General features: G+C 38.2%; 1 protein-coding gene across 1 annotated transcript in view; it reads right to left on the bottom strand.

Moving 5' to 3' along the window:
• Positions 1 to 1,376: 1,376 nt before the first annotated feature.
• Positions 1,377 to 27,795, bottom strand: part of LOC122755017 (elongin-A-like) — a 91,019-nt gene continuing 64,600 nt past the window's right edge. Inside the window, 8 exon segments of the mRNA XM_044003423.1 lie at positions 1,377 to 1,447; positions 2,623 to 2,662; positions 2,665 to 2,734; positions 4,963 to 5,071; positions 9,941 to 10,112; positions 12,476 to 12,537; positions 14,775 to 14,906; positions 15,249 to 15,372. Coding sequence (XP_043859358.1) covers positions 1,377 to 1,447; positions 2,623 to 2,662; positions 2,665 to 2,734; positions 4,963 to 5,071; positions 9,941 to 10,112; positions 12,476 to 12,537; positions 14,775 to 14,906; positions 15,249 to 15,372 — 780 coding nt within the window.

Below are 27,795 nucleotides of genomic sequence, written 5' to 3'. Positions count from 1 at the left end.
AGTGGATAAAGCACCAGCCTTGGATTCAGGAGAACCTGAGTTCAAATCTGGCCTCAGACACTTAACACTTAACTAGCTGTGTGACCCTGGGAAAGTCACTAAACCCTCATTGCCCTGCAAAACAAACAAACAAAAAACAAAACAAACAAAAAAAAAACTTAACAGGATTTTCCTTTATCCCTAGGGATGTCTACCATTCTCAATTTCCTAATTTTCAACTCTAGATAACTCCTACTATCTTACTTCTGTATTCCTGTTCCTGGACTACTGAACACTAGTAAAGAAAAACATGAAATCCCACTGATTTCATCCACTATAAGCCCCAGGGACCAAATTTCAGTTGGATATTCACTGCCTTTACAGTATCCTTCCATGTGACTCTTATGGACTATCATATTTCCCATAAAGATTATAACAAATCTTTTCCTTTCAATGCCAACCTTCTTCAAATAGTTGTCTACTAGGCTCATTCATATGTTGTTGATAGAGCTGTTAACTATGCAGGAAAGAAATCTAGAGTTACGCTTAAACAATGAAGTAAAGAATGAGAGAAGTAACACACATGTACTATCAATCATCCTCTCTCTATAAGGTTACATAATGTATACATGTTCAAAGCAACTACAACATTTGATTTGGGGATTCACTGACTGTCCTAGTATTAAAGCCTTGAGGTTTCCAACCTCTGAATAAGATCGACCTCATACCACATCTTATAGTCTGGTGTATTGATTAGTTCATGTATTGGGTAGTTTTACTGAACTGATTTTTCCTCCTCTTTTTTTTCCTTTGCTATAATGGGATGGGAACATATTGAGAAATGAAGGTGATATAAAAATAAAATATAGGAACAAAAATTATAAACTAAAACAATACACTTGACGGGTTTCTATGCTGGGAAAGCCCCAATTCTTTCCTAGAATACTTAGCTACTAAATAAGTAAGAGAGACTTATTGCATCAGCTAAAACAGGGTAACTTCTGGAAGTCTAAGACACCATATAATCAAACAACCATTGATGATCTTATATGCATGTTATGTGTGTAGAGCACATGTATGACATGAGCCTAAAATGCTGGGAGTCTTAAAAATAAGTAGCCAGAACACATTTATTATCAACAGAAAAATTGCAGCATGAAATGATACAGCTTCACTATATTCTCTATCTTGTCTCTTGATCACTCTACTACAAAACAGCATTGTGGGAGTTTAAGATAAAATGGTATGCACTGGCAACCTCCTCTGCTTAAATCATATTTTATATATTGATCCTTGCGGTGGCTAATATGAACAAACTGAACAAGATCATATTCTCTTTTTACCAGATCAGACATTCTAAACTGGTTCATACTTTGTACCAGCATTTTTATCATTCACTATCTGTTATGCCATGGTCCAATGTGGTTTGTAAATGTCTTCAGGGATTTGGCCATCATAGGAGCAATTTCTTGAAGGAAAAAAAGACAGTTACACCAAATTCTAGGGCTCTCAATCTGGAAAGGACCCTGGAGGTCAACTGCTGCTCTTAACTAACAACTCAAGCTGCTGGGTGTACATAATAAAATACCACACTTCCCCCTTCATTTCCTTCAGACAATCAAAAGCAGACATTACTTAAGAAGCAGGGAAATGGGGGGCGGCTAGGTGGCACAGTGGATAAAGCACCGACCCTGGATTCAGGAGTACCTGAGTTCAAATCCGGCCTCAGACACTTGACACTTACTAGCTGTGTGACCCTGGGCAAGTCACTTACCCCCATTGCCCCGCAAAAAAAAAAAAAAGCAGGAAAATGGAAAGTAGGCTGGATTTAGAGTCAGAAAGACCTAGGTTCACATCCTGACTCCACAGCTGTGTGACTTGGGTGAGTTATTTCTCTTCTCTAGACCTCAGTTTCCTCATCTTTAGAATAAGGGGGGCATTGGGTTATATGTTTTCTAAACTTCTTTCCAGCTTTAAATCTATTGTGTTAAACCAGTTCCCTCATTCCATGAAGCATAACTTTTATATTCCTCTCTTACCTAACTAAAGGCAAACTTGAACCCTCTTAATGAAGGACTGAAATGTTCTGCATGCACTGAAAGACAGTAGAAGTCACACCCACAGTTCCCAGGTATTGGGGAAGGCAGATGTGGTTTAGCTCTTGTTGTCACTGTCTCCAAGGGAGTGCTTATCAAAAAGATATTCTGCCATGCCAAGTTGGTTGTGTGATCACCCATTTGTTTGATGGAATTAACCTGTTCACACGGGTAGTGTGCATCTGGAACCCCTTCCTTACACTAACTTGAACCATTTTTTTTAAAAAAATGAACTATTTAAAAATAATTGAACCATTAAAAAAAAATCTGGACCCTTGATTTCAATAATATGCAGATCACAGGATGAGGAAGCTCCTTCCACCAGGGCAGATAAGCACCTGCCTTATAATTGCTATGGTCTTGGAGAATTGTCAGTGGCACTAAGTGTTTAAATGGCTTGTTCAGGGTTATCAAGTCATTATGTGCCGGACATGAGACTTGTCTTCTTGGTTCTCTGTCCATTGTGCAATACTCCCTCTAAATTTGAACCATAATATCTGGAAAATGTGAGGATGAGGGAGGAAGGCCTTAGTTGAGGCCAACTTACTTTGTACCTTTTTTACATCTTGCTGTGACCCCCCCAGAAATAACTGGGATTTGCTGCTGCCACACACTCACTTCCTGAATCATTTCTCTCTCCATTTTCAAGCTTCCTTTTGCTGAAAGAGAAAAAAAAAAAAGATTCACTCAGTTTCTCTCCTTATAGAGAGACAGGGGGAGGATGTGGTGGGAGGTTTATATCGTGATCTCTCAAGTCAATAAGACAATTACATATTCAGGAATTAGCCCACCTTTCCCTCACCATACCCCTCCAATCACCACAATCAGAGTGACTAGAGTAGAAAGTATTTCTACAGTCCTGAGCACAGAAACTAACAGCAGAAGCTCCAGCACAGTCCTCAGAAAGTTAGGAGTGTAGTGACATCTAGTGGACATTCTAGTCAATAGGCAGAATTAATCAGCAAGATCAGTATTCATCACAGGTTTGGAGTGGGAAAGATCAGGACAAATCTCTCTAAGGTCCAGAGATGAGAAAAGATTTATGAACGTGTGTGTGTGTGTGTGTGTGTGTGTGTGTGTGTGTGTGTGTGTGTGTGTGTGTGTGAGACAGAGACAGAGACAGAGAGACAGAAAGAGACAGAGAGACAAAGAGACAGAGACAGAGACAGAGAGACAAAGAGACAGAGACAGAGACAGAGACGGAGACACTAAGGAGGTTACATGATTTGCCTGAGGTCCCCCTACTATTAGGCAGATGTGGGATTTGAGTTCATGTCCTCTAACACCTGAGCTGACTCTTTCTACTACACCACACTACTTGCTTTCCAAATATAACCCTCTATCTTCCCCTGTCCAATGTACCATGCCTTATTTTAGAGATTTAAAAGAAAGGGAGGAAAGAGTTTAGCAAAACCAACACATCAACAAAGTTTGACAGCCATGCATTTTTCCAATCCACAGTTTGCTCAAGTCTTCAAAGAAGGCAGGTACATATATTTTCTCAAACATTTTTGCTTCTTGGTAAAAATCAATGTTAATCCAATTTTTTAAAAAATGGGTGACTATTCAGTCCTAATACAGCATGGGGAAAGACAGGTAGGGACAGAGACATAGAGACAGCAAAAGCCAGAGATATGTGATTTCATAAACATAAGGCACTCTTAGAATAAACACCTTCTCCCAATGCAGACCTGTTCTATGACTTTTCTTAGAGAATTGCTTTGAGGCACCAAGCGCCAGTATGTTGTCAGAAGTAGAATTTTGACCATAGGTCTTCCAGAATTCAAGATTGACTCTCTATCCCCTATACTACACCGCTGTACCATTAAAGACATACCTTCCAAAAATGATTTGCACATTTCAGTTACAGTGCATATATTATATTCATCCATATACTTTTCAAAATGAAATGGGTTTGCTTTTCGTAAAAAGTAGATTAGAAGTGCCCAAGTCTGATCAAGCCTCCTTGTCTGTAATTAAATCGTATCTTTCCAAGTTTCTCCAAATTCTTCACATTCTTTTTTCTTACCTCATAATATTCTATTATATTAATATACCACATTTGTTCAACCATTCTATTAATGGATGGATACCTTCTTTGTAGCTTGTTTGTTTTTGCCACTGTACATACAAAAAGGGCTGCTATTAATATTATTAGGCAAAGAATCTTTCCTTCTGTCTTTGACTTCCTTGTGGTAAATTCCACTTAGTGATATCATTGGGTCAAAGGATATGCATAATTTAGTTACTTTCATGGTATGTTCCATATTTTTCAGTGTAGTTGAATTTACAATTCTACCAACAGTGCATTAGTGTACCTGTCTTCTCAACAGTTGTTTTCATAGCATGAGAATGGTGAGTGTTGGAAAATGTATGTCATCTTTGGTAATCTAATGGAATTCTTCCATTATTCATGTGGCATCCTTGGTAATCTAATGGGTAAAAGGTGAAATCTCAAGTTGTTTAAATTTACATTACTCTTGTTATTAGTAATTTGGAGCTGAATATCATTTCCCCATAAAACCAGCAATATTCAAAGTATCAAAGAGAAAAAAGTAGGCTGGAATAATGGAAAGAGCACTAAGGATGGAGTTGCAATATAGATCATATTCCTAGTTTGTCCACTGAATGACTCTAGGCAAGTTATTTACTTTTCTGGTCCTCAGTTTTCTCCTACAAAACATTCATATGAGATAAAGTTGCAGAGTGCTTTGTAAACTATGAATTGCTATTCATCACAAAATCCATTAAGGATTACTATAGGCAGAGAGAGTAGGGTGCTAAGTCCTCGAGGAGGTACAAAACTGAAATGAGACCCCGATGATATGGGAAAATGAACTATTATTATATCCCCCCACACTTCAACTAGTGTATTCCTGATATTCACCCGAGTTTGTTAAAAGGAACTCTAGATGAACCACAGTTCTCTGGATGACACCTGAGTTCTCTAGGAGATTTTGCCACACCATGAATGTAGGCCATTTTGATCTGATGCCCTAAATAAGAGGGAAGCAGGAGGATTATAAATCTTTTTTTAAAGTTATACATGTGTAATCATGCAAAACATTCCCATATTTGGTTGTAAAAGAAAACAGACAAAAAAATTGAGAAAAATAAACAAAAAAATTATGCTTCAATCTGTATTCAGACACCATCAATTCTTTTTCTGGAGATGAATTGCATTTTTCATCACAAATCCTTCAGAGTTGTCTTGGATAATTTTATTGCTGAGAATAGTAAAGTCATTCACAGCTGATCATACAATATTGCTGCTACTTTGTATACAGTACATCTCACTTTGCATCAGCTCAAGTAAGTCTTTCCAGGTTTTTCTGAGAGCATCCAGCTCATCATTTCTTATAGCACAATAGTGTTTCAGCATAATCTCATCCCACAATATATTCAGCTACTTCCCAATTGATGGGCATCAACTTGATTTCAAATTCTTTGCACCAGAAAAGGGCTGCCATAAATATTTTTTTTTGTACATATAGGTCCCTTAACTTTTCATTTTTTCTTTTTGGATACCAATCTAGTAGTGGTATTACTGGGTCAAAGAGTATGTATGGTTTTATTGCCCTTTGGCCATAGTTCCAAATTGCTCTATGGAATGTTGAATCAGTTTACAACTCCACCAACAGTACATTAATATCTTATTTTCCCCACATCTCCTACAACATTTGTCATTTTCCTCTGCTTTCCTATTATCCAAGCCAATAGGTATGAGGTAGTACCCCAGAATTGTTTTGACTTGTATCCTTCTAATCAATAGTTAGACTTTTTTATATGGCTATAGATAGCTTTGATTATTTCATGTGAAAACCATTCATATCTTTTGATTGTTTAACAATTGAGTAATGGCTCTTATTTTAATAAATTTGACTCAGTTCTCTGGGTATTTGAGAAATGAAGATTTTTGTTAGACAAACTTGCTTCAAATTTTTTCAGAGTTACTATGGCTAGCTGTATTTCCCTCCATCCTATTCCTTCCCTGTTCCATTTACTCTATTCTCTATCTCCTTTCACCCTGTCCCTCAGCAAAAGTGTTTTATTTCTGACTGCTCCCTCCCTCCATCTGCCCTTTCTTTTATCACCACCCCCTCCTTATCCCCTTCCCCTCCTACTTTCCTGCACAGTAAGATAGGTTACCATACCCAATTGGGTATGTAAGTTATTCCCTCATTGAGCCAATTCTAATGAGAGTAAGTTTCACTCACTCTCCAGCACCTCCCTCCACTGTATAAGCTTTTTCTTGCTTCTTTTATGTGAGATACTTTACTTCATTCCACCTTTCCCTTTCCCTTTCTCCCAGTGCATTCCTCTCTTGCCCTTAATTTAATTTTTTTAAAGATATTATCCCTTCATATTCAATTCACACCTGTGCCCTCTGTCTAAATATACTCCATCAAGTTGCCCTAATAATGAGAAAGTTCTTATGAGTTACAAGTATAATCTTCCCTGTAGGAGTATAAACAGTTTAACCTTTTAATATCTCTTATGATTTCTTTTTCCTGTTTACCTTTTTATGCTTCTGAAGAGTCTTGTATTTGACAGTCAAATTTTCTATTCAGCTCAGGTCTTTTCATCAAGGATGCCTGAAAGTCCTCTCTTTCATTGAATTCCCATTTTTCCCCTAAAGGATTATACTCACTTTTACTGGGCAGGTGATTCTTGGTTGTAAATTCCAGTTCCTTTGTCCTACAATTCTTTAATGTAGAAGCTGCTAAATCTTGTGTTATCCTGACTGTGGCTCCACAATACTTTGTTTCCTTCTGGCTGCTTGCAATATTTTCTCCTTGACCTGAGCGCTCTGGAATTTGGCTATAATATTCCTGGAAGTTTTCATTTGGGGGATCTCTTTCAGGAGGTGATTGGCGAATTCTTTCAATTTCTATCTTACCTTCTGGTTCTAGAATATTAGGGCAATTTTCCCTGACAATTTCTTGGAAGATGATGTCTAGGGTCCTCTTTTTGATCATGGCTTTCAGGTAGTCCAATGATTTTCAAATTATCTCTCATGGATCTATTTTCTAAGTTAGTTATTTTTCCAATGAGATATTTCACATTGCCTTCTATTTTTTCATTCTTTTGGTTTTGCTTTATTGTTTCTTGATTTCTTATAAAGTCATTAGCTTCCATTTGCTTAATCCTAATTTTTAAGCAGTTATTTTTTTTTCATAGAGCTTTTGTACCTTCTTTTCCATTTGGTCAATTTGTCTTTTCAAGGCATTCTTTTCCTCATTAACCTTTTTTTACACTTTTACCATTTGGCCTAGAATGTTTTTTAAGGTGTTATTTTCAGTATTTGTGTGTGTGTGTGTGTGTGTGTGTGCGTGTGTCTCCTTTACCAAGCTATTGACTTTTTTTTCATGATTTTCTTGCATCACTCTCAATTCTTTCCATTTTTTCCTCTACCTCTCTTAGTTTATTTTCAAAATCCTTTTTGAGTGCTTCTATGGCCTGAGACCAATTCATATTTTTCTTGGAAGTTTTGGGAGTAGAAGCTTTGACTTTGTTATCTTCTTCTGAGGGGGGTATTTTGAGCTTCCTTGTCACCATAGAAACTTTCTATGGTCAGAATTTTTTTTCTGTTTGCTCATTTCCCAGTCTATTTCTTGACTTTTAACTTTTTGTTAAACTAGCGCACTGCTTCCAGGGTGGAGGGTGTATTGTCTGAAGCTTTAGGGAAATTTGCGCAGCTGTTTTCAGAAACACTTCTAGGAATTTGTAAGTTTTTAGTTCTTCCAAGGTAGTATGATTTAAGGAGAGGTATGTTTACTTACTTTCCTGGTCTGCGCTCTGGTCTGCAAGCAACCGCAGGCCTGCTATTCTGCCCTGCAACTATGAACAGGGTCCCACTCCACTGTGGCCACAAGTTCCAGTGTGCTCATGCTCCTCCCTGGCCAGGGACCACCACCCAAGACTGTGACCTGGATGGGAGAATGGGCAAAACAACATAGTCCTGCCTCAGTGCTAGCAAAGAAATCCCTGTAATCTCCTTCTGGTGCCACCACATCTGTTGGCTGAGTTCCAGAAGCAGTTGCTGCTGCTGCTGATTCAGAGGCTCCTAAGACCTGCTCCTGGTTTGCTGGGGCTGGGGCTGGGTCTGCACTCCACTCTTACCCCAGTACAATAGACCTTTCCTTGAAACCTTCTAAGTTGTTTTTTTACTGTAAAATTATTTCAACCTGTCATTTTGTGGGTTATGCTGCTCCAGGAATTCTCTTATGGCATTATTTGAAGGTATTTGGAGGGGTCTTGGGAAGAGTTCAAGCAAGTCACTGCCTTTCCTATGCCATCTTGGCTCCCACTCAGACTATAAGTCTTAATGTACAAGGCAGCTGGTGTAGGTTTAGTGGTCAAAGACTTCTTTTTATCCTGACACACAGGAATATAAAAAGTAAGTCTGTTAGCCTAAAAGAGAACTTAAAGCCTTTTGTAGATTTAATCACCAAACATAAACATTTCAATATGCGCAATAAGGAAGGCTTATATAAGAAATGCGAACCTGATATATTTACAATATACAAACATACATACAGACACATCAATATAAAAATTTAATAAGACAGGAACAAAAGTCTGTTAAAGGATCAAAACCAGTCCAGTTTATGGGCATTATAAGATTTCCAAACAAAATATGATTACTAAAAGTGAACAATAAGTGAAGATCAAAGACTTGACCCAAATTTGCTCTTTAAAAAAAAAGGGAGGAGGGAAGCTTTCCAGGAAATTTACTAAAGTGGAAAGACTTCTGGCTTTGTAGTCAGAAGACCTGAGTTCAAATCCTGCCTCTTGTGTTACCTTGTATAAGTCTTTTAACCTCCCTGCACCTCAGTTTCCTCATCTGCAAAATGAAGGAGTTGGATTTGATGGGCTCTGAGGACCCTTCCAGCTCATATTTATGGATCCCTTTTTCCGTTCAATTGTTTTAGAATAATTTTTGCTTATAACTGGCACAAGGAAAGTTATTTTTGATAGCACCTATCTGGATTAAACACTATCTGTATGACCTTGGGGAAGTAATTTGATTTCTCTGGATCTCATTTTCTTCATTTGAAAAATGGGAATTGTAGATTTAGAAAAGGGGACCCTTGAGGCCAGATAGTCCAACTACCTCATTTCACAGAGAAGGAAACAGTTCTTGAGAGTTTAAGGGAATTTCCCAAGATCCCACAAGCAGTAAATAGTGGAGCCAAGATTTAAACCTGTGTACCCGGGCTTCCAGGCCAACACACTGTAGGCCCACCTCACAGGGTTGTTGTGAGATTCAAGGAAGATTTTGTGTGTGTGTGTGTGAAAAATTTTATAAGCATTGAACAGTCCTAATTATCACTACCATTTTCTTGGGTATGCCAACAACCTTAGGAAAAATAAAAAGCCCATACTCAATCTGCTAAGTGCTTTCTGCTTTGGGAAAGTTTTCTCATGATCCCCATTACCCCCCAAAGAAGTTTAATTTTAAAATAAACTAAAAATAAGTTTAAATTAAATAATACTTTAGTTGTTTGTGACTATTTTTACATGTAAAAAAAAGTAGGATTTTATAGGGAATGAAGATGGAGAGTTAGAGATGAGGGTAGTGATAAACGAAGCCAAAAAATGAAGAAAAAGAAAAACATTAAAGGGCCTTTTAAAAATACACAGAAGAGATCATAAGAAAGTTCATAAAGCAAATATTATGAATGCCATATTAGATTTGAAATGTTTTAAAAACAAACTGTTCAGAATGGAGATTCATGGTTTCATCTTTTCCTATTCCTCATATATAGAAATGTTCATATTGATTGTTGTTTGTCATGTTATATTAATGAAAAGTAAAATTTGAAAAGAAGAAAATAAGCAAAATAAAAAATGTTAATTACTTTTGGGTTTTTCAGACTGGGACAAAATAATGTGGGTCTTCAATTTTTGCTCTCTCTGATCAAAAAGTCTAAAGTACATTTCATGCCATGATTCATTTTCCTGGTGCTGCTCAATTTTAAATTCTCTCTGACAGTGCCTTTTCCACAAATGATCAGTCAGTTTGATAAAGGTCTTAGAAGAGGTGAACAGCAAAAGGGTTCCATTAATAACTCAACCTTCCCAAGCCCTCTGAGACATAATTTCTTTTTTAATAATATTTTTTTTAACCAATTACATGTAAAGATGATTTTAACATTCATTTTTTTTTAAAGTTGAGTTCCAAATTCTCTGCCTCCTTCTCCTTCCCCCTCCCTGAGATGGTAAGCAATTTGATATAGGTTATACATGTTCAATCACGCATAGTGTACTAGACAGAGTTTGTTAGACTTGGAGTCAGGAAGACCTGGATTCAAATCCTGCCTCAGACACTTACCAGCTCTGTGGTCCTATGCAAGTCATTTAATCTCTCTCAGCCTCAGTTTCTTTATGTATAAAATGAGAGGCTTTAAATCTCTGATGCTACAATCCTCAAGATGTCAAGATTCTGACTTTTACAGCAACATCATAAGTTACCAAATTACTTCTGTATAATGGCAAAAACCCTAAGAGGACTTGAGTTTGAATCCCTGCTTTGCTTCAGAATAATGCCTTTTGGCTCTAAAATCCTTATGATCTTGCAATTAACCATAGCACATTCTGAGCTGTATGTCTTGTTTTGAAAGGTTAGAGAAGGGATTAATTATAGAAATTGATCTGCATTTAGTTTTAGAAAAGAACCTAAAGATACTTTTTGATTTATAAGTAAATTGGTTTTAAATGTAAGATTTCACTTAGACCTGTTAATATAAGATCTTAAATCTGTAGGTGCTTATTAATATCCCCACTTTATTCTTACACTTGTGAAAGATAGGATGGTGGAGATAGAGAAATATACTAAACACCCAAGGACTTGGATGCTACTTCTGACACCTACTAGCTGTATGGATCTAGGGAAATCATTTAACCTCTCAGGTCTCTAAGCAACATTTTAAGACTTTATCAGTTATAGAGTACTAGCCACCATTGATGGATAAGGAGAACACCAATTGAAATCATAGGTACAGTCCTTATCCCTGGCAAAGAGTCTTTCAAAGAATATAGGTTAGGAAATATTGGGCAAATTAAATTGAGGCATGACTAAGGATTAAATTGTTTTCATGCTCCACATAGGTTATAAAATCTGACATCGTTATAGCCACATTTTATGTCAAAACCCTGAGCTTTATGTCATAATGGATATTCAGAAAGTATTCCATAGATGTAGCTATGTGGCATCAGGTTTAGAGCACTAGACCTGCAGACAGGAAGACCTGAGTTAAAATCCTGCCTCAGATACTTACTAGTTGTGTAACCCTGGACAAGTAACTTAACCTGTTTGCCTCAATTTCCGCATCTATAAAATGGGGATAATAATAGCACCCACCTCCCAAAGTTGTTGTGAAGATAAAATGAAAATTTGTAAAGCACTTTTTGGAACCATAAAGTCCTATATAAACCTAACTTTTATTATCATTATTATTTTATCAATAATAACTTCATTCTGCCTTAAGTTCCTTATCTGTTAAATAGGGAAAGTAACAGCACCTACATTTCTGAGTTGTTGTGAGAATAAAATGAGATTATATTTGTAAAACACTTTGCAAATCTTAAAACATTACATATAAACACTAGCTACTGTTTTTATTGCTGTTGTTGTTACTTCTTCTTGTACAATCGTGCTGACTGTGCCCCTGTGGACCATACTGTCCATGAGGTTTTCTTTTTGCTTTTTGCTTTTTTTTGCAGGGCAATGAGGGTTAAGTCACTTGTCCAAGGTCATACAGTAAGTGTCAAGTGTCTGAGGCAGGAATTGAACTCAGGTCCTCCTGAATCCAGTGCCGGTGGCTTTATCCACTGTGCCACCTAGCTGCCCCCCATGGGGTTTTCTTGGCAAAGATACCGGAGTGGTTTGCCATTTCCTTTTCCATTGGACTAAGGCAAACAAAGATTAAATAACTTGCCCAGGGTTACACAGCTGTTAAGTGTTTGAGGCAGAATTTGAACTCAGGTCTTTCTGATTCCAGGTCCGATTCTCTGTCCGCTGCACCATCTAGCTGCCATTGTTGCTGTTACTACTCATCATTTAGGGGAGATAATTCTAATAGGAATCATTGCAATATCTCAGGAAGATTTGGCTCTCAGGATAGACTCAAGTAGAGTTATAAAACCACACCTAAGCTTTATTCACACTACTCCACCAGCTCACATTAGTATAGCATTTTTACAAACCTTAACATGCTTTCTTTATAATAGCTCTGTTGGTAATTCAATCATTATAATCCCTTCCTTTTATAGATGAGTAAATAGAGGCTCAGAGAGTAGAGTATAAAGACTGTTGGATCTAGAGTGTGAAGACCTAGGTTTGAATCCATAGTCAGCCACTTACTGTCTGTGTAACCCTGGTGAAATCACTGCACCTCGCTGGGCCTCAGTTCCTCATCTATTGGCACAGCCTCCAGAGTGGGAGTCATGGCATAACCTGATCATTTAGAGTCAGAAGATGGGCCTATTCTACTCTCCTGAGTTAGCCGATAATTTATTTCATCTTTGTGATACAATGAAAAGAGCACTTGCTCTGGACTTAGAGCACCTCCTCTCTTGCTTACTACTTGTGTGACCTTGGGTGAGTCACTTAATTTGAGTTTCCTCATCTGTAAAAAAAAAAAGGGGGGGGGTGCACTGAAACAACTGAACAGTAACACCTAGAGTATCAGGGCCTGGAGTCAGAAGATTCATCTTCCAGAGTTCAAATCTGGCCTCAGACACTAGCTGTGTGATCTTGGTCAACTCATGTAATTGTCTGCCTCAGTTTTCTCATCTGTAAAATGAGCTGGAGAAGGAAATGGCAAACCACTCCAGCATCTTTGCCAAGAAGACCCTAAATGGGGTCACGAAGAGTTAGATATGACTGACAAATGACTGAATAACAACAAAACAACAACAAAAAGAAGGCATTGAACTAGATGGCCTCTGAAATCCCTTCCAACTCCATGGAAGCTATGGCTGCTTCCCGCTCTAGAGTTATGATTTCATTCTTTTTCTTTTTTGTATATGTCTTCATAATTTCTATAATAATGATGATGATCATAATTAACATTTACATTCTGCTTTGCATTTTGCATGTGTTTGTATCTTCCCCCCCACCCCCCAATGGGAATACCCTACTTCACAGGGTTGTATCAAGAGAGAGCATATGCATTTGATAGAACCCTGTGAAGTAAGGTATTCCCATTTTACAGATGATGAAACTGATGCTGACAAAGGTTAAGTGCTCATGGTAATATCACTAATAAGTGGCTGACACAGGATTCAAACTCAGGACTCCTTCATTTCAAGTCCAACACTCTTCATTGTAAGTATAGAATAAATACATGTACATAATTTATAAGCAAATATACACATATATATTTTGGAAATGCTCAAATTTTGTTACTGATGGGGCTCTGTGATCAAAAAAATTGGAGACAAATGAGGGAGTTGAATTAGATATCCCTTCCCAAGGGCCCTTCCAGTTCTCTATGATCCTTTGACTCTAACCTAGGTTTTCTGACTCCAAGCCCATATCTTGACTCTACCATACTGCCACCTACATGGGGAGTAGGCTAGTACCTTGGTGAATGATAGAATTCAGCAAAATCCAAATTGTATTTTGTGTTCTACTCTAAATTGTATGAATTTGAATGATAAAGAGTAGAAAGCTATTTAGTTCTGTGAAATTCCCCAGTGGGATACACAGTATATCACAACCTTACTAAAATGGTTTGGTTGTGTGTAGGAAAACATTTAGAAATGGCACAAGGGGGGCAGCTAGATGGCGCAGTGGTTAAGGCACTGGCCCTGAATTCAGGAGTACCCGAGTTCAAATCCAGCCTTAGACACTTGACACTTACTAGCTGTGTGACCCTGGGCAAGTCACTTAACCCCCATTGCCTGCAAAAAAAAAAAAAGAAAGAAAAAAAAAGAAATGGCACAAGGATGCTGAAATCCCACTACCTCTTCATTCCAGGGAAACCCAAATTCCAATTTTTCACAAGGAAAAAAAAGGGTGTTAATCCCCTCCCCCCCCCTCCCCCGCCAATGGTTCCATCAAATCAGCCATTAGTAATTTAAAACAAACATCTCAGGCGATGTTTACAAGATTATGTAAAGAATTAATTGTTATTTGAGGTTTTTATGCCTTGGCGCACACTGGTCTGGGGCTCCGTAAACCGCTAGGTGCTCCACCCACTGGTTGTAGCCGTTGCCATGGCCCTGGCATCTCACATCATCACCACTCGCTGACACCTACCTGGGCCTGGCAAAATTATGATTGGAAGCCTAGTGAGGGCAGTCATGTGACTGTCAGAGCGGCCATCTCATTGGCTGGTGCTCATGTGGGGTTTTTCTGGGATTGGGGGAGGAGAATTGGGCATTCTAGCTGGACGCTGAAATGACAGGAGGTCTGCTGCGTATTCTCAGCTGATTCCTGGGCAGTGGTATCTTTTGAAGTTGTATAATTTTCCTTTCCCCATTTTATTTCCTTTCCCTTGATCCTACTGATCCTGTTTGTGTGTGTGTGTGTGTGTGTGTGTGTGTGTGTGTGTGGTTTTTTTTTAAGTTCGTTCTTGTTAAAATAAATCCTGCTCTGTTTTGAGGGAGGCTGCTGGTCTCCTTCCTTGCCCCAATATTGCGGCGAGCCGCTTAGCTAACACTCCCCAATTAAAAATTGGTCCCCACAATTATAATCCTCTATTCTTGATAATTGCTTAGGGGTGCGGCATTGCAACACTGGTTCAAGGATGTCAAAAGAGACACCACCAACTTCATGGAGCACTGTCAAACAACACAGAAGATTTTTTGAATATTCTTCTCTAGCAGCCATTGTTCTATTCAATTTAGATACGCTTTCTCTGAGGGGTACCTACATAGGAAACATTTTGTACTCTATAGACAAAGGACATTGGATTGTGGACTGATGGATGGACAACTACATAATAAGAAACAGAAAAAAATTCTTATGCTCAATATTAGTTTTTTTTTTTTTTGGTGGGGGGGAATGGGGGTTAAGTGACTTGGCCAGGGTCACAAAGCTAGTAAGTATAAAGTGTCTGAGGCTGGATTTGAACTCAGGTTGTCCTGAATCCAGGGCCAGTGCTTTATCCACTGCGCCACCTAGCTACCCCCGATATTGTTTTAAGTACATAGATACACTGTATAAAGAAAGCATCTTAGGGAGAGAAGCCACATTACATCCTGAATAAATACATATTATCAAATTCACTCTCTGGACAGTGAATTAACGAGCATCACTGCCTGGGCAGTGCTGGACCTCTGCCTCTGGTGTTAGAGAAGTGACAAAGGAAGAAATGCTATTTTATCTTCAAAGATAAATATTGAAAACATTTATCACTGAAAAGCTAAGAACAGCTTGAAGGGATTGGCACTCCAAAATAATTTCATTAACATAGAACTATGAGAAGCAAAGATTCTTCATACACATAATCTACTTTGCCATCCCTCAAAATATATATTCCATTTTACAGTGACTGTTCCTATTCATTATTTCTCATTCTTCTCCTTTGGAAATAAATCAAGTGGTTTTATAGAAAAGGATTAGAACCACAAAAAGCAGATTTGGGCTCAAGGAAAAAAATTCTAATAAATTATAGTTGCCTACAATGATGGGTTGCTTCCCAAAGTGGTATGTTCCTCTCATAAATTGAAGTGTTCCAGTTTTCATGTAGTTCCAGAATCTACACGAACATCTACTACAGATGCTGTAAACAGGGATTCCTATATTAGGTGGGAGGTTGGACTAGATGAGCTGGGTCTCCCTTCCAATGAAGGGTGCTAGGATTGTTTTCAAATATGTTTCACTCTCTACCCCCAAAACACATATCTGTTCATTCCTACCTAACCTTTAAAGCTCAACTCAAATGCTATTTCCTTTACAAAGTCCCCCCTGACCTTTATCTCTACTTGGTAATGATCTTTTGTTCATCCTACATCACATAAAACTTTGTTGGTACTTCTCTTAAACACATTTCCTTGTATCTTGTGTGTGTGTGTGTGTGTGTGTGTGTGTACATGTGTCAATGGAGATGGAGATCAACACCCCCTACTAAACTATAAGCTTTATGAGGGAAGGAACAATATCACCACCAATACTCTGTACATTGCTTAATAAATGAGTTAAATTATTTAATTTAAATTATTAATAAATTATTAAATAATTTACTTAAATTTAAAATAATTAAAATATTTTGATAATTAATAAACTATTTCTTTAGTTAATAATATTCTTTCAAGACTTACTGAATATAACATGTAGAATAAACAAAAGTCTGGTTCTCTCTTCCTATCCTTAGATCATTCTTCCTGTTCCCTTGAAGCATGAAGGAATGAGTTGTCAAGAATCCCTGAATAACATATCTATCATATAGATAACTTTTTTTACTTACCTCTGCTTACACAGAATTCCCTTTTATTTATTTATTTATATGTGGTTTTTTTCAATCTTAATATTATTTTATTTTTTCCAGTTACATGTAAAAAATGCTATTCAACATTTGTTTTTATAAGATTTTGAGTTCCAAATTTTTTTCCCTCCCTCCCCTTTCCCCTTCCCAAGACAGAAAGCAATCTGATATAGGTTATATATGTACAATCACATTAAACTTATTTCTGCATTAGTCATGTTGTGAAAGAAGAATCAGAACAAAAGGGAAAAACCTCAAAAAAAGTAGAAATAGTATGGTTCAATCTGCATTCAGAATCCACAGTTCTTTTTTCTGGACATGGAGAGCATTTTCCATCATGAGTCCTTTGGAATTGTCTTGGATCATTAAATTGCTAAGAAGAGCTAACTAAGTCTATCACAGTTGATCATCACACAATGTTGCTGTTACTGTGTACAATGTTTTCCTGGTTCTGCTCACTTCACCCAGCATCAGTACACTTAAGTCTTTCCAGGTTTTTCTGAAGTCTGCCTGCTCATAATTTCTTATAGCATAATACTATTCCATTACATTCATATACCACAACTTGTTCAGCCATTCCCCAATTGTTGGGCATTCCCTCGATTTCCAAGAATTCCCTTTTAGATAAGAAAAGTATTTTCTTTTGGTTCTATATCAATAGGATTGGCTTCAATTATTCAATCTAATTCTTCAATCATATGAGGTAGGGGAAGTAGGCAAGTTTTAGTACAAGATATAGTACATTTTACAATTGGACAAAAAAATTAATTTCATCCTATATTACTTAGGCGTTAGATTTTATAGATAGTCAGGGGAGGAGGGGTTTCTAATTGAGAAGTTAAGAGATTTTCCAAAAATAATTTTTTGTTTGTGTGCTCCAAGTTGGGGTAAGCTGGATATAGGTAGGAAAGAGGAAGAAAAACCTATTGTTTAGCAAAATAGAAAAGAAAATCTAAAATCTTATTAGTGTTTGATTTTGTGCCTCTGGTTTACATTTACATCTGACATATCTCATGTCCCCCATTAGACTACAAGCTCTCTGAATGCTGAGACCATATGTCCTTATTAAATTTTGAATGCCACTAGAACCTAGAACCAGAATTATACTTAGCATAGAGTCATCAGGACTTTTCCCCAGGGTAGCTTCCATTCAATGATTACCATTATTTCCACACTTCACCTTGAAGTCCTCTGTAGCAGGTCTCCTCGGTATGGCTTCCTTCTCCCAGGATCTATTCTTTTTCCTCCCCCAACTCCTTTGAGGATAAGAGCTAAGCTTTCTGAGGGTCTAGATAACTCCTTATGCTATCATACCTGCTGTCCTTTAGACCAGTAGAATCTAAAAGAAGGGCTGGGATGAGGCACGGAATGACTCCAAGAATATATAAGCAACCAATCAGAGAATGGAAAGGGGAATCACACCCCAAAGCCAATAGTGGGTTTATTTCTAACACAATTATGCTTCTGCCTTTGACACTATCTCTATTGGGGCTGCTAAGCGGTACACTGGAAGGAGTAGTCAAGAAGACCTGAATTCAAACAGCCGTGTGATCCTGGGCAAGTCATTTAACTTTTGTTTTTCACAACTGTAAAAAGAAGCTAATAACCACACATACTTTGAAGAATCATTGTGAGGGTAAATTTAATCTAAATAAAAATAAGTATAAGTGTCGATTCTCTTCCTTTCTCATACCCCTGGCCCCTGGCCCAAGCCAAGTTGGTTTCTTTATGCATCCTTCAACATGGTTATAACCTAATCTAATCCAGGTAAACCACCATGCTGCCCACTCACAAACTCACCACCTCCACCACCCCCATCATTCTGTGGCAATAACCAATAAGCCTCTACCATCTCTCTCTCTCTCTCTCTCTCTCTCTCTCTCTCTCTCTCTCTCTCTCTCTCTCTCTCTCTCTCTCACACACACACACACACACACACACACAAACACAAACACACATGCACTTTTTTTTTTTGCGGGGCAATGAGAGTTAAGTGACCTGTCCAGGGTCACACAGCTAGTAAGTGTCATGTGTCTGAAACTGAATTTGAACTCAGATCCTCCTGAATCCACTGTGCTACCTAGCTGTCCCCAGACATGCACATTTCATTTTGGGGTGGGAATGAGTAACACAGGATGAGTAGGTACGGATGTAGATTGATTACATCCTCTTTCCTTCCAAACTCACCCCTCTTCCCAACTTCCCCGTTTCCATCAAGGGTCCTACCATCTTTGATTTGAGGATCATAATCAATGATGCTGCAACTTTCAATGAGGCTTATCTCTTAAGATGTCTCACTAGCACCTATAACAACAATAACAATTATTATGATGACGAATGATGATGATGGCTAGTATTTATCTGGTGTTTTAAGATTTTTAAAACACTTAGCAAATGTTATCCTATTTTACTCTCACAATAACCCCTGGGAAATAAGTGCTATTATTATCACAATTCTACAGGTAAGAAACCTAAAGCAGAGATTAAGTGATTTATACAGTGTCACACAGCTAGTTACTATGTGAAAATATATCTGAACTTAGGACTTCCTGACGGCAGGCCCAGCGCTCCATCCTTTCTTAACACCTAGCTGTGTCATGTAGCCATCGAACCCCCACACTGAGCTCACTTTCTCACCTCTCTTCCCAATTTCTTTATTTGATATTAATAGCACTAGCATCCCAATCTCGGGGACATTTTTGGATGTGGGCAGGGCAGGGCAGTGAAGGAGAAGGAAGGCCCAATCAATACTTATTGACTGTGCTTCTCTAATAATAACTGCTAACATTTACATGAGGGCAGCTAGGTGGGACACTGATAGAGGGCTGGGCCTGGAGTCAGAAAGACCTGAGTTCAAATCTGACCTCAGGTACTTACTAGCTATGTGACCCTGGGCAAGTCACTTTTTTTTGCCTCATTTTCCTTATCTGTCAAATAAGCTGGAGAAGAAAATGGCAAACCACTCCACTATCTTTGCCAAGGAAATCCCAAATAGAACAACATTTATGTAGTAGTGTAAGGTTTGCAAAGAATTATCTATACATTACTTCATTTGATTCTCACAACAATCCTGTGAGAAAGGTACTATAATCTTCATTTTACTGATGAGAAAACCAAGGCTGAGAGGTTAAGCAATTTTTTTTTTCAGGGCAATGGGGGTTAAGTGACTTGCCCAGGGTCACACAGCTAGTGTCAAGTGTCTGAGACTGGATTTGAACTCAGGTCCTCCTGAATCCAAGGGTGGTGCTTTATCCACTGTGCCACCTAGCTGCCCCCGGGAGGTTAAGCAATTTGCCAGGATCAGACAACTAGGAAGCAACTGAGAAAGAATTCAAAGTCAGGTCTTCCTGATTCCAAATGCAGCACTGTGCTATGTCACCTTTGTAGTATCTCTTATATCCATCCCTCTTCCTCTATTCACACTAACACACTCCTAGTTCAAGTCCTCATTGTCTCTCGCTTAGATTACTGATGCTTATTTCCTTGCCTCCGATTTCTCCCCTAGTTACCTGACACTTCACGCAGCCTTCTTAAAAAAGACATCTAATTCCATTGTTCCTCTGCTCTAAAACTTTCATTGTTTTCCTATATATATATGGAGTGACAGAGGAGCTCTGTAAGTTGTCCACCTAACCTCAATGCTATAATAAAATAGAGACAAAAGTAACCCTCCATTCTCTTAATTGTTCCTAAGTAAATAGGTCAAACTCTTGAGCTGTATTGGATGTTGTACAGGGTGCTTAACACCACCAGCATAATGTCATCTGCAAATAGGAGGGTTAAGCCTACTACTGTCAAATTCAAAAAGAAACAGAGCCACTAAACTCGTAAGGACCAGTGAAGGCTATATATTGACTTCGAAGACTGTGTATTAACATGATCTCTTTTCTATTGTATTTTATTTATTTTTTAAAAATACTTTCCAATTAGGGTTTGGCAACTCTGAGATAAAATAACTCAAACTCTTAGGAACCTCTCCACCTTGGATTCTGTCCTAGATATCCTCCATAACAATTGCAGAGAGCTTTGCTGAGCATACACCTCCCCCTATTTTATACTTGCATGATATTAACAACCAAAGGTTTATAGACTAATGTTCCCCATATTATCTTTCAATGCAAGGGATCTTGCTTAATTATGGAAGCTCTATAGCAGACATCTTGCTGGAAGAAAGCCTTTAAGGTGCTATTTTGCTCTACTGAATCAAAAATGGTCCTTTCCCCTCCTCACCCGCCATGATTAACAATAAGCACATTAGATTCTTACATTCACTATATCTTTCAGTCAATGGTATAGTGGTACAGATGTGGCCTAATATAATTCTTGCCTACTCCCTACTAATACGCATCAAAGATGTGGATCAATTCATATTTATGGTAATCTTAAAAAAAAGTTTATGTAGGTGGGAAAGTAGTAGTAGATCAGTAGTAGATGTTCTCTTACTCATTTTTTGTATGAATAGGATCAGATAATTTTTTCCCATGCTTTTGGCATTTTCCCTTCCTTCAGACACCATGTGAATCAATCCCTTAACTTCCTAACAAATGTTGCTTCCAGCCTAGATCTCCTCTCTAGACACTTGGTGCAAATTGATGGTATCAAACTCAAATAGAAATGGTGACCTCTGAATCAGACATAGGGAACTCTATATCCTACATAATGACTTAGAAAACTGCATATAAACATTATCCATGGGGGCAGCTAGGTGGCAAAGTTGATAAAGCACTGGCCTTGGATTCAGGAGGACCTGAGTTCAAATCCAGCCTCAGACACTTGACACTTACTAGCTGTGTGACCCTGGGCAACTCACTTAACCCTCATTGCCCTGCAAAAAAACCAAACAAACAAACATAGTCCATGTTTTAATGTATATTTTTGTTTAATATTTCCCAATTACATTTGAATCTGGTTCAGCGGTACTCAGAGTATTGTGCACTGTATGTTTGACACCTCTGGTCTAAATTACTACCTGTTTTTCTTCTCCTTGTTTGGGTCATTTGGGTTATCTCTTTTATAAGCTGAACTAAGACTATAAAGTTAGAGTTCAGGTATGGTGGCTCCAATTATTTTTTTCCTTTTTTTTTTTTTTTTTTTTGGGCAGGGCAATGAGGGTTAAGTAACTTGCCCAGGGTCACACAGCTAGTGTCAAGTGTCTGAGGACGGATTTGAACTCAGGTCCTCCTAAATCCAGGTCTAGTGCTTTATCCACTGCTCCATCTAGCAGTCCCCAGGCTCCAATTATCTTTTTTTTTTTTTAGGCAATGGGGGTTAAGTGACTTGCCCACGGTCACACAGCTAGTAAGTGTCAAGTGTCTGAGGCCGGATTTGAACTCAGGTACTCCTGAATCCAGGGCCGGTGCTTTAACCACTGCGCCATCTAGCTGCCCCTCCAATTATCTTAATGGCAGAAATAATATAAAAATCTTTGCAGATGTTTTTTATATTTCTTCTGCTTGCTTTTCCTCACTTCCAGCATCATCTTTATTTGTTTATTTATTTGTGGGGCAATCGGGGTTAAGTGACTTGCCCAGGGTCACACAGTTAGTAAGTGTCAAGTGTCTGATGCCGGATTTGAACTCAGGTACTCCTGAATCCAGGGCCGGTGCTTTATCCACTGTGCCACCTAGCCGCCCCCAGCATCATCTTTAATTATTTTTTTTAAATTTTTTTTATTGTAAGGCAATTGGGGTTAAATGACTTGCCCAGGGTCACACAGCTAGTAAGTGTTAAGTGTCTGAGGCCGGATTTAAACTCAGGTACTCCTGACTCCAGGGCCAGTGCTCTATCCACTGCGCCACCTAGCTGCCCCCAGCATCATCTTTAAACACACTTGTGATGACTTTGGTTAGTTGAGTTGCTCATGAAGTCTCTTTAATTTTTTTTTTCCATCTACTGTTTCTCTCTTTTATGAGAGCACTATTCATAATCTTCCACTATCTTTTCTATAGGATATTACACAAGCGTACATTCTAAACTGGTGCTGTCCCTGGGCTGCTCTCTCTCTCCACTTAACAGATAAGTCAAATGTTTGGTAACTAAAGCATTTCTTGGTTTTCCTTGTTATGACAATTAATTTATACTTATAACTTCTGTATGAAATTGTTATAAATGGCTAAGTATTAATTTGGATATTTGTTCTAACAGAATATATAATCACATAAATATATACTGTGTATATAAGCATATACATACATATATGTATGTATATGTATGTGTGTGTACTACCTATGCACAGTACAGAAAGTGATGAACTGAAAGTAGGTCTATATCCTCTCCAACCATAGATCTTTTTTTGGTCGTCAACACCTTATTTATAGGTCAAGAGAGAGAGAGTGTTGTCTTACTCTGTATAATCTATCTTTCTCGTTTTTATTCTTTTTTGTAGTGTATTAATTTTGATCTTGGATCTAATGAGTCTGACTATATACACAAAAAGCCAATAGAAAAATAACTCTTATAACAGTAATGAGTCCTTTCCTCCCTGATAAACTACAATCAACTTCACTTTGTATATTGTTTGATGTTTCACCCCTTTGTGTATTGTGTGTTTTATCTCTAATACTTAACAATTCTTTTCTCAAAGAAGGTATATACACATTTATGTATAATATACATGTATATTATATATGTGTATATATACACATATACATACATATTTATATGCATATATACATGTATACTCATATTTGTGCAAATATACACATATATTTAATATATATACATATACATATATATGTATCTTCTGAATAGTCTAAATCAAAGCTTCTTAAACCATGGGTTGCAATGCCATATGGGGTCACATATGGCGGGAAATGTTTGATTTGTATACCTATTTTATATGCCTATATATCCAGAGTTGCATAAAAATTTCTCAGGTGAAAAGGGGTCATGAGTAGAACAAGTTTAAGGAGCCCTGGTCTAAGTCTCTGGCTTACCCATATTTTCCTACTATTCTTGTCTATTTTCTTTCTCGTAAAAGGTATTGAGCATCAAAATATGCATTGATTTAATTTGGAGGGTCTTATCAAGTACTTCAAAGAATCTCTCTCTTAATCCTCTGAAACAGATGTTGGTGTATAAGTGTCAAATGTTTTTATGGTAGTCCTTTTGCAAATACTCATCATAAGCCCTGTAGTAAAAGATTACCAAATATTCCATGAAATGATGCTTCCTGTTGCTTTTGGACAAATGATAAAACAAAATTCACCAACTCTTTTTATTTGCCTCAAAGCCCATGAGCTGTCTTCATTTAGTTTCAACTTCCTTCTGTTTTTTGGTTTCATTTTAGTAAGAATGTCAATCAGAATGACTTCCTTCCTCTTGTAGTAGGCCTACTCAATGGTCATGGGTCTCACATTTAGATCATTAGCTAAGCTAAAGTTTAGAGACAGTCTAAAAACTCAACATCCTCTATACCTCTTTGTGTCAGTTTACCACCATCACAGCAGTTATAGAAGGACACAGAACTGAGAGCTCTTTTGTACTTTTCTTTGTTCCAGAGGTTGCCATGGCCAATGAATGCATCATTATGTAGCTAGTCAACTGCTAATGAGTCTTCACTTACAGAAGCTTGTCCTTGGAAAACAGTCTTGCTGAGACCATATTTGAAATATTTTAGTATAGTAGAACCTGTGTGAGTTTGCACTCCAGGGATATGGCTTCTAAGAAACCAGGGTTCATGCCACCATGAATTATCACAATAGCACCCTCTTTTGGTTTAATTTACAGCAAATGCCCACAAGCAAAGGATATGTAGCTAAATTGAAGGAAACCTCATGAGTTCTCCTCAAAAACATGATTAAAGGGAGTTTCATTGCAACCAAAAGAAAAAGAAACAGTGAGTCAGACTCTACTCCCCATGGCTACTTCCAGACTCTCCCTCTACCATCATCATTCACTTACAAGTTTTCTACTACTGTGTTCATGTACTTTGAGTACACGATCATAATATTCCATCATTACAACTTTTGCTTTGTCTTATGGCACCTAATCCTGCTCTTTGTTCTCCTCAAGATTTCCAATTTCTCCACCTTTCAGTTCATTCCCAGGTCATTACCTCTAAACTTGTTACACTCCTCTATTCTCCATTTTGATTCATTGGCGAACCAGTTCAACTCCACACCATCCTCTAAACTTAATTCCTTTTCTGCCTTATCTATCACCATTCATGCCTCGACAAGACCTGACCTGAGCTTTCACCTTCCATCTACTACCTTTGCTCCTATTATCATACTATTGAATGAAACAAGAAACAAACATGAAGCTGTGCTGACTGAATCCACTACAAATTTGAGTTTAATAATCTCAATGATCATCACTGACAGTTCCCCAACACTTTCACCATCCCAATCACCACAATGACTTTTATAAACCTTCTCATTCCTCAGACCCCTCAAGGTACCCCTTTCCCAACCATCCTAGCTGAGTGCCTTGCTTCATACTTCAGTAAAAAAAAATTAAGGGCATTCACAGAGAGCTCTCTCCTCCCAACTCCTCCTTATTTAACATCACTGAAATGCCTTATCCTGCTATCATCTCTTTTGCCTGTCTCCCATAAAGAGATGGCTTTTTTCCTTGCCAAGCCTAATCCCTCTACATGCACGAGTGATCTCATTCTATCCCATCTTCTCCAATAGATTACCCAACTTTCCACCCCCAATCTCTACCTAATCCTCAGTTTCCCCTTGTCTCCTGGCTGCTTTCTTGCTCCTTACAAATACATCCACATCCACCATCCTTAAAAAAAATCCCTCTCAGTGGGCAGAGCCAAGTTGGTGGAGGAAAGGCCGTGAGTCACCTGAGCTCTCCCCAAAACCCTTCCAAATATCTTTAAATAATGCCATAAAATAATTCCTGGGGCAGCAGAACTCACAAAAGGACAGGGTGAAATGATTTTCCAGCCAAGGACAACCTAGAAGGTCACCAGGAAAGGTCCATCATACCTGGGTGAGAATGAAACACAGTCCAATAGAGGCTGTGCCACTGCAGACCCAGCCCCGGATAATCAGGAGCAGGCCTTGGGAGCCAGTGAATCAGCAGCAGTGGCAGCAGCTGCTTCTGGAGGTCTCAACCCACAGAGAGTAAGGGGGTCAAACAACTGGCCAGAAGATTACAGGGGTCTCCTTGCTAGCATTGAGGCAGGATTCCATTGCTTTGTGCAGACTTGGTTCCAGTCTTGGGCAGGGCAGAGAAGCCCAGGGTGAGGAGGAATACTACCACACCAGAGTTGTAGCTGTAATGGAGTGAAGACCCTCCTCACAGTTCCAGGGCAGAGAAGAGTGCTTATGTTCCTGGCACAGGCCAGGAGAGGAGTAAACACACTTTTCCTTAGATCATACCACCTTAGAAAAACTGAAAATTTACAGGTCCCTAAAAGTATTTCTGGAAACAGATACACAAAACCCCTGAAGCTCGGGATAGAGAACCCTCCACCCCTGGAAGGAGAGTCCCACTTTAACAAAAAGTTAGAAGTCAAGAAATAGGTTGAGAAAATGAACAAACAACAGAAAAAAAAAATCTGACCACAGAAAGTTACAATGGTGACAAGGAAGATGAAAACTCCCTCAAGAAGAAGATAAGGTCAAAACTCCTACATCCAAAACCTCCAAGAAGAATATGAATTGGTCCCAGACCATGGAAAAGCTCAAAAAGGATTTTGAAAATCAAGTAAGGGGGCAGCTAGGTGGCGCAGTGGATAAAGCACCAGCCCTGGATTCAGGAGGACCTGAGTTCAAATCTGGCTTCAGACACTTGACACTTACTAGCTGTGTGACCCTGGGAAAGTCACTTAACCCCCATTGTCCTGGGAAAAGAAAAGAAAAGAAAAGAAAAGAAAAGAAAAGAAAAAAAAAACGAAAAACGAAAATCAAGTAAGAAAGGCAGAGGAAAAAATTAGAAGATAAATTAGTGATGCAAGAAAATAATGAAAAAAGAATCAATAGCTTGATAAAGGAGCCACAAAAATTCACTGAAGAAAAAACTCTTTAAAAATTAGAATTGGCCAAATAGAAAAGGAGATACAAAAACTCACTAAAGAAAATATTTCCTTAAAAATTATAAATGAGCAAATGGAAGCTAATGACTATAAGAAATCAAAAAACAAACAAAACCAAAAGAATGGAAAAATTAGAAGACAATGTGAAATATCTCATTGGAAAAATAATTTGGAAAATAGATCCAGGAGAGATAATTTTAAAATAATTGCACTACCTGAAAGCCATGATCATAAAAAAGAGCCTAGACATCATCTTTCAAGAAATTATCAAGGAAAACTTCCACAATATTCTAGAACCAGAGGGTAAAACCAAGATTGAAAGAATCCACTGATCACCTTCTGAAAGAGATTGCCAATTGAAAACTCCCAGGAATATTATAGCCAAATTCCAGAGCTCCTAGGTCAAGTAGAAAATATTGTAAGCAGACAGAAAGAAACAATTCATATTGTGGAGCCACAGTCAGGATAATGTAAGATTTAGCAGCTTCTACATTAAAGGATTAGAGGCAAAGGAGCTGGGGTTACAACCAAGAATCATTTATCTAGCAAAACTGAGTATAATCCTTCAGGGGAAAATATGGTCATTCAATGAGAGGACTTTTCTGCCATTCTTGATGAAAAGACCAGAGCTGAATAGAAAATTTTACTTTCAAATGCAAGACTCAAGAGAATCATAAAAAGGTAAATAGGAAAGGGAAATTATAAGGGATAACCTAATAAGGTTAAGACTGTTGATGATAGTCATAACTCATAAGAACTCTCTCATTATTAGGACAGTTGAAAAGAGTATATATAGACAGAAGACACAAGTGTGAGTTGAATATGAAGGGATATCTAAAAAATAAAATTAAGGGGTGAGAGGAGTACACTAGAGAAAGGGAAAGGGAGAGGTAGAATGGGGTAAATTATCTCATAAAAGAGACAAGAAAAAGCTTTTAAAGGCAGGGGAAGATAAAGGAGGTGCTGGGGAGTAAGGGAACCTTACTCTCCTCAGAATTGACTCAAAGAGGGAATAACATACACACTCAGTTGGGAATAGAAATCTGTCTTGCCCTGTGGGAAAGTAGGAGGAGAAGGGATTAAGAGGGGGTGGTGATAGAAGGGCTTAAGGGCGGGGCATGATTGAAGGGATGGCAGACTGGGGAAAGGGATAGTCAGAAGCAAAACACTTTTGAGAAGGGACGGGGTGAAAGGAGATAGAGAATAGAATAAATGTGCCCTGTAATGCTCTGTCATCTTTCCCTTTAGATCCACTGGTTGCTTGAAGCTACAGTCATGTGTAGTT

Source organism: Dromiciops gliroides, chromosome 4 (assembly GCF_019393635.1).
Source record: "Dromiciops gliroides isolate mDroGli1 chromosome 4, mDroGli1.pri, whole genome shotgun sequence".
In the NCBI taxonomy this organism is placed as follows: domain Eukaryota; kingdom Metazoa; phylum Chordata; class Mammalia; order Microbiotheria; family Microbiotheriidae; genus Dromiciops; species Dromiciops gliroides.
This window is presented reverse-complemented; position numbering and strand designations above follow the sequence as displayed.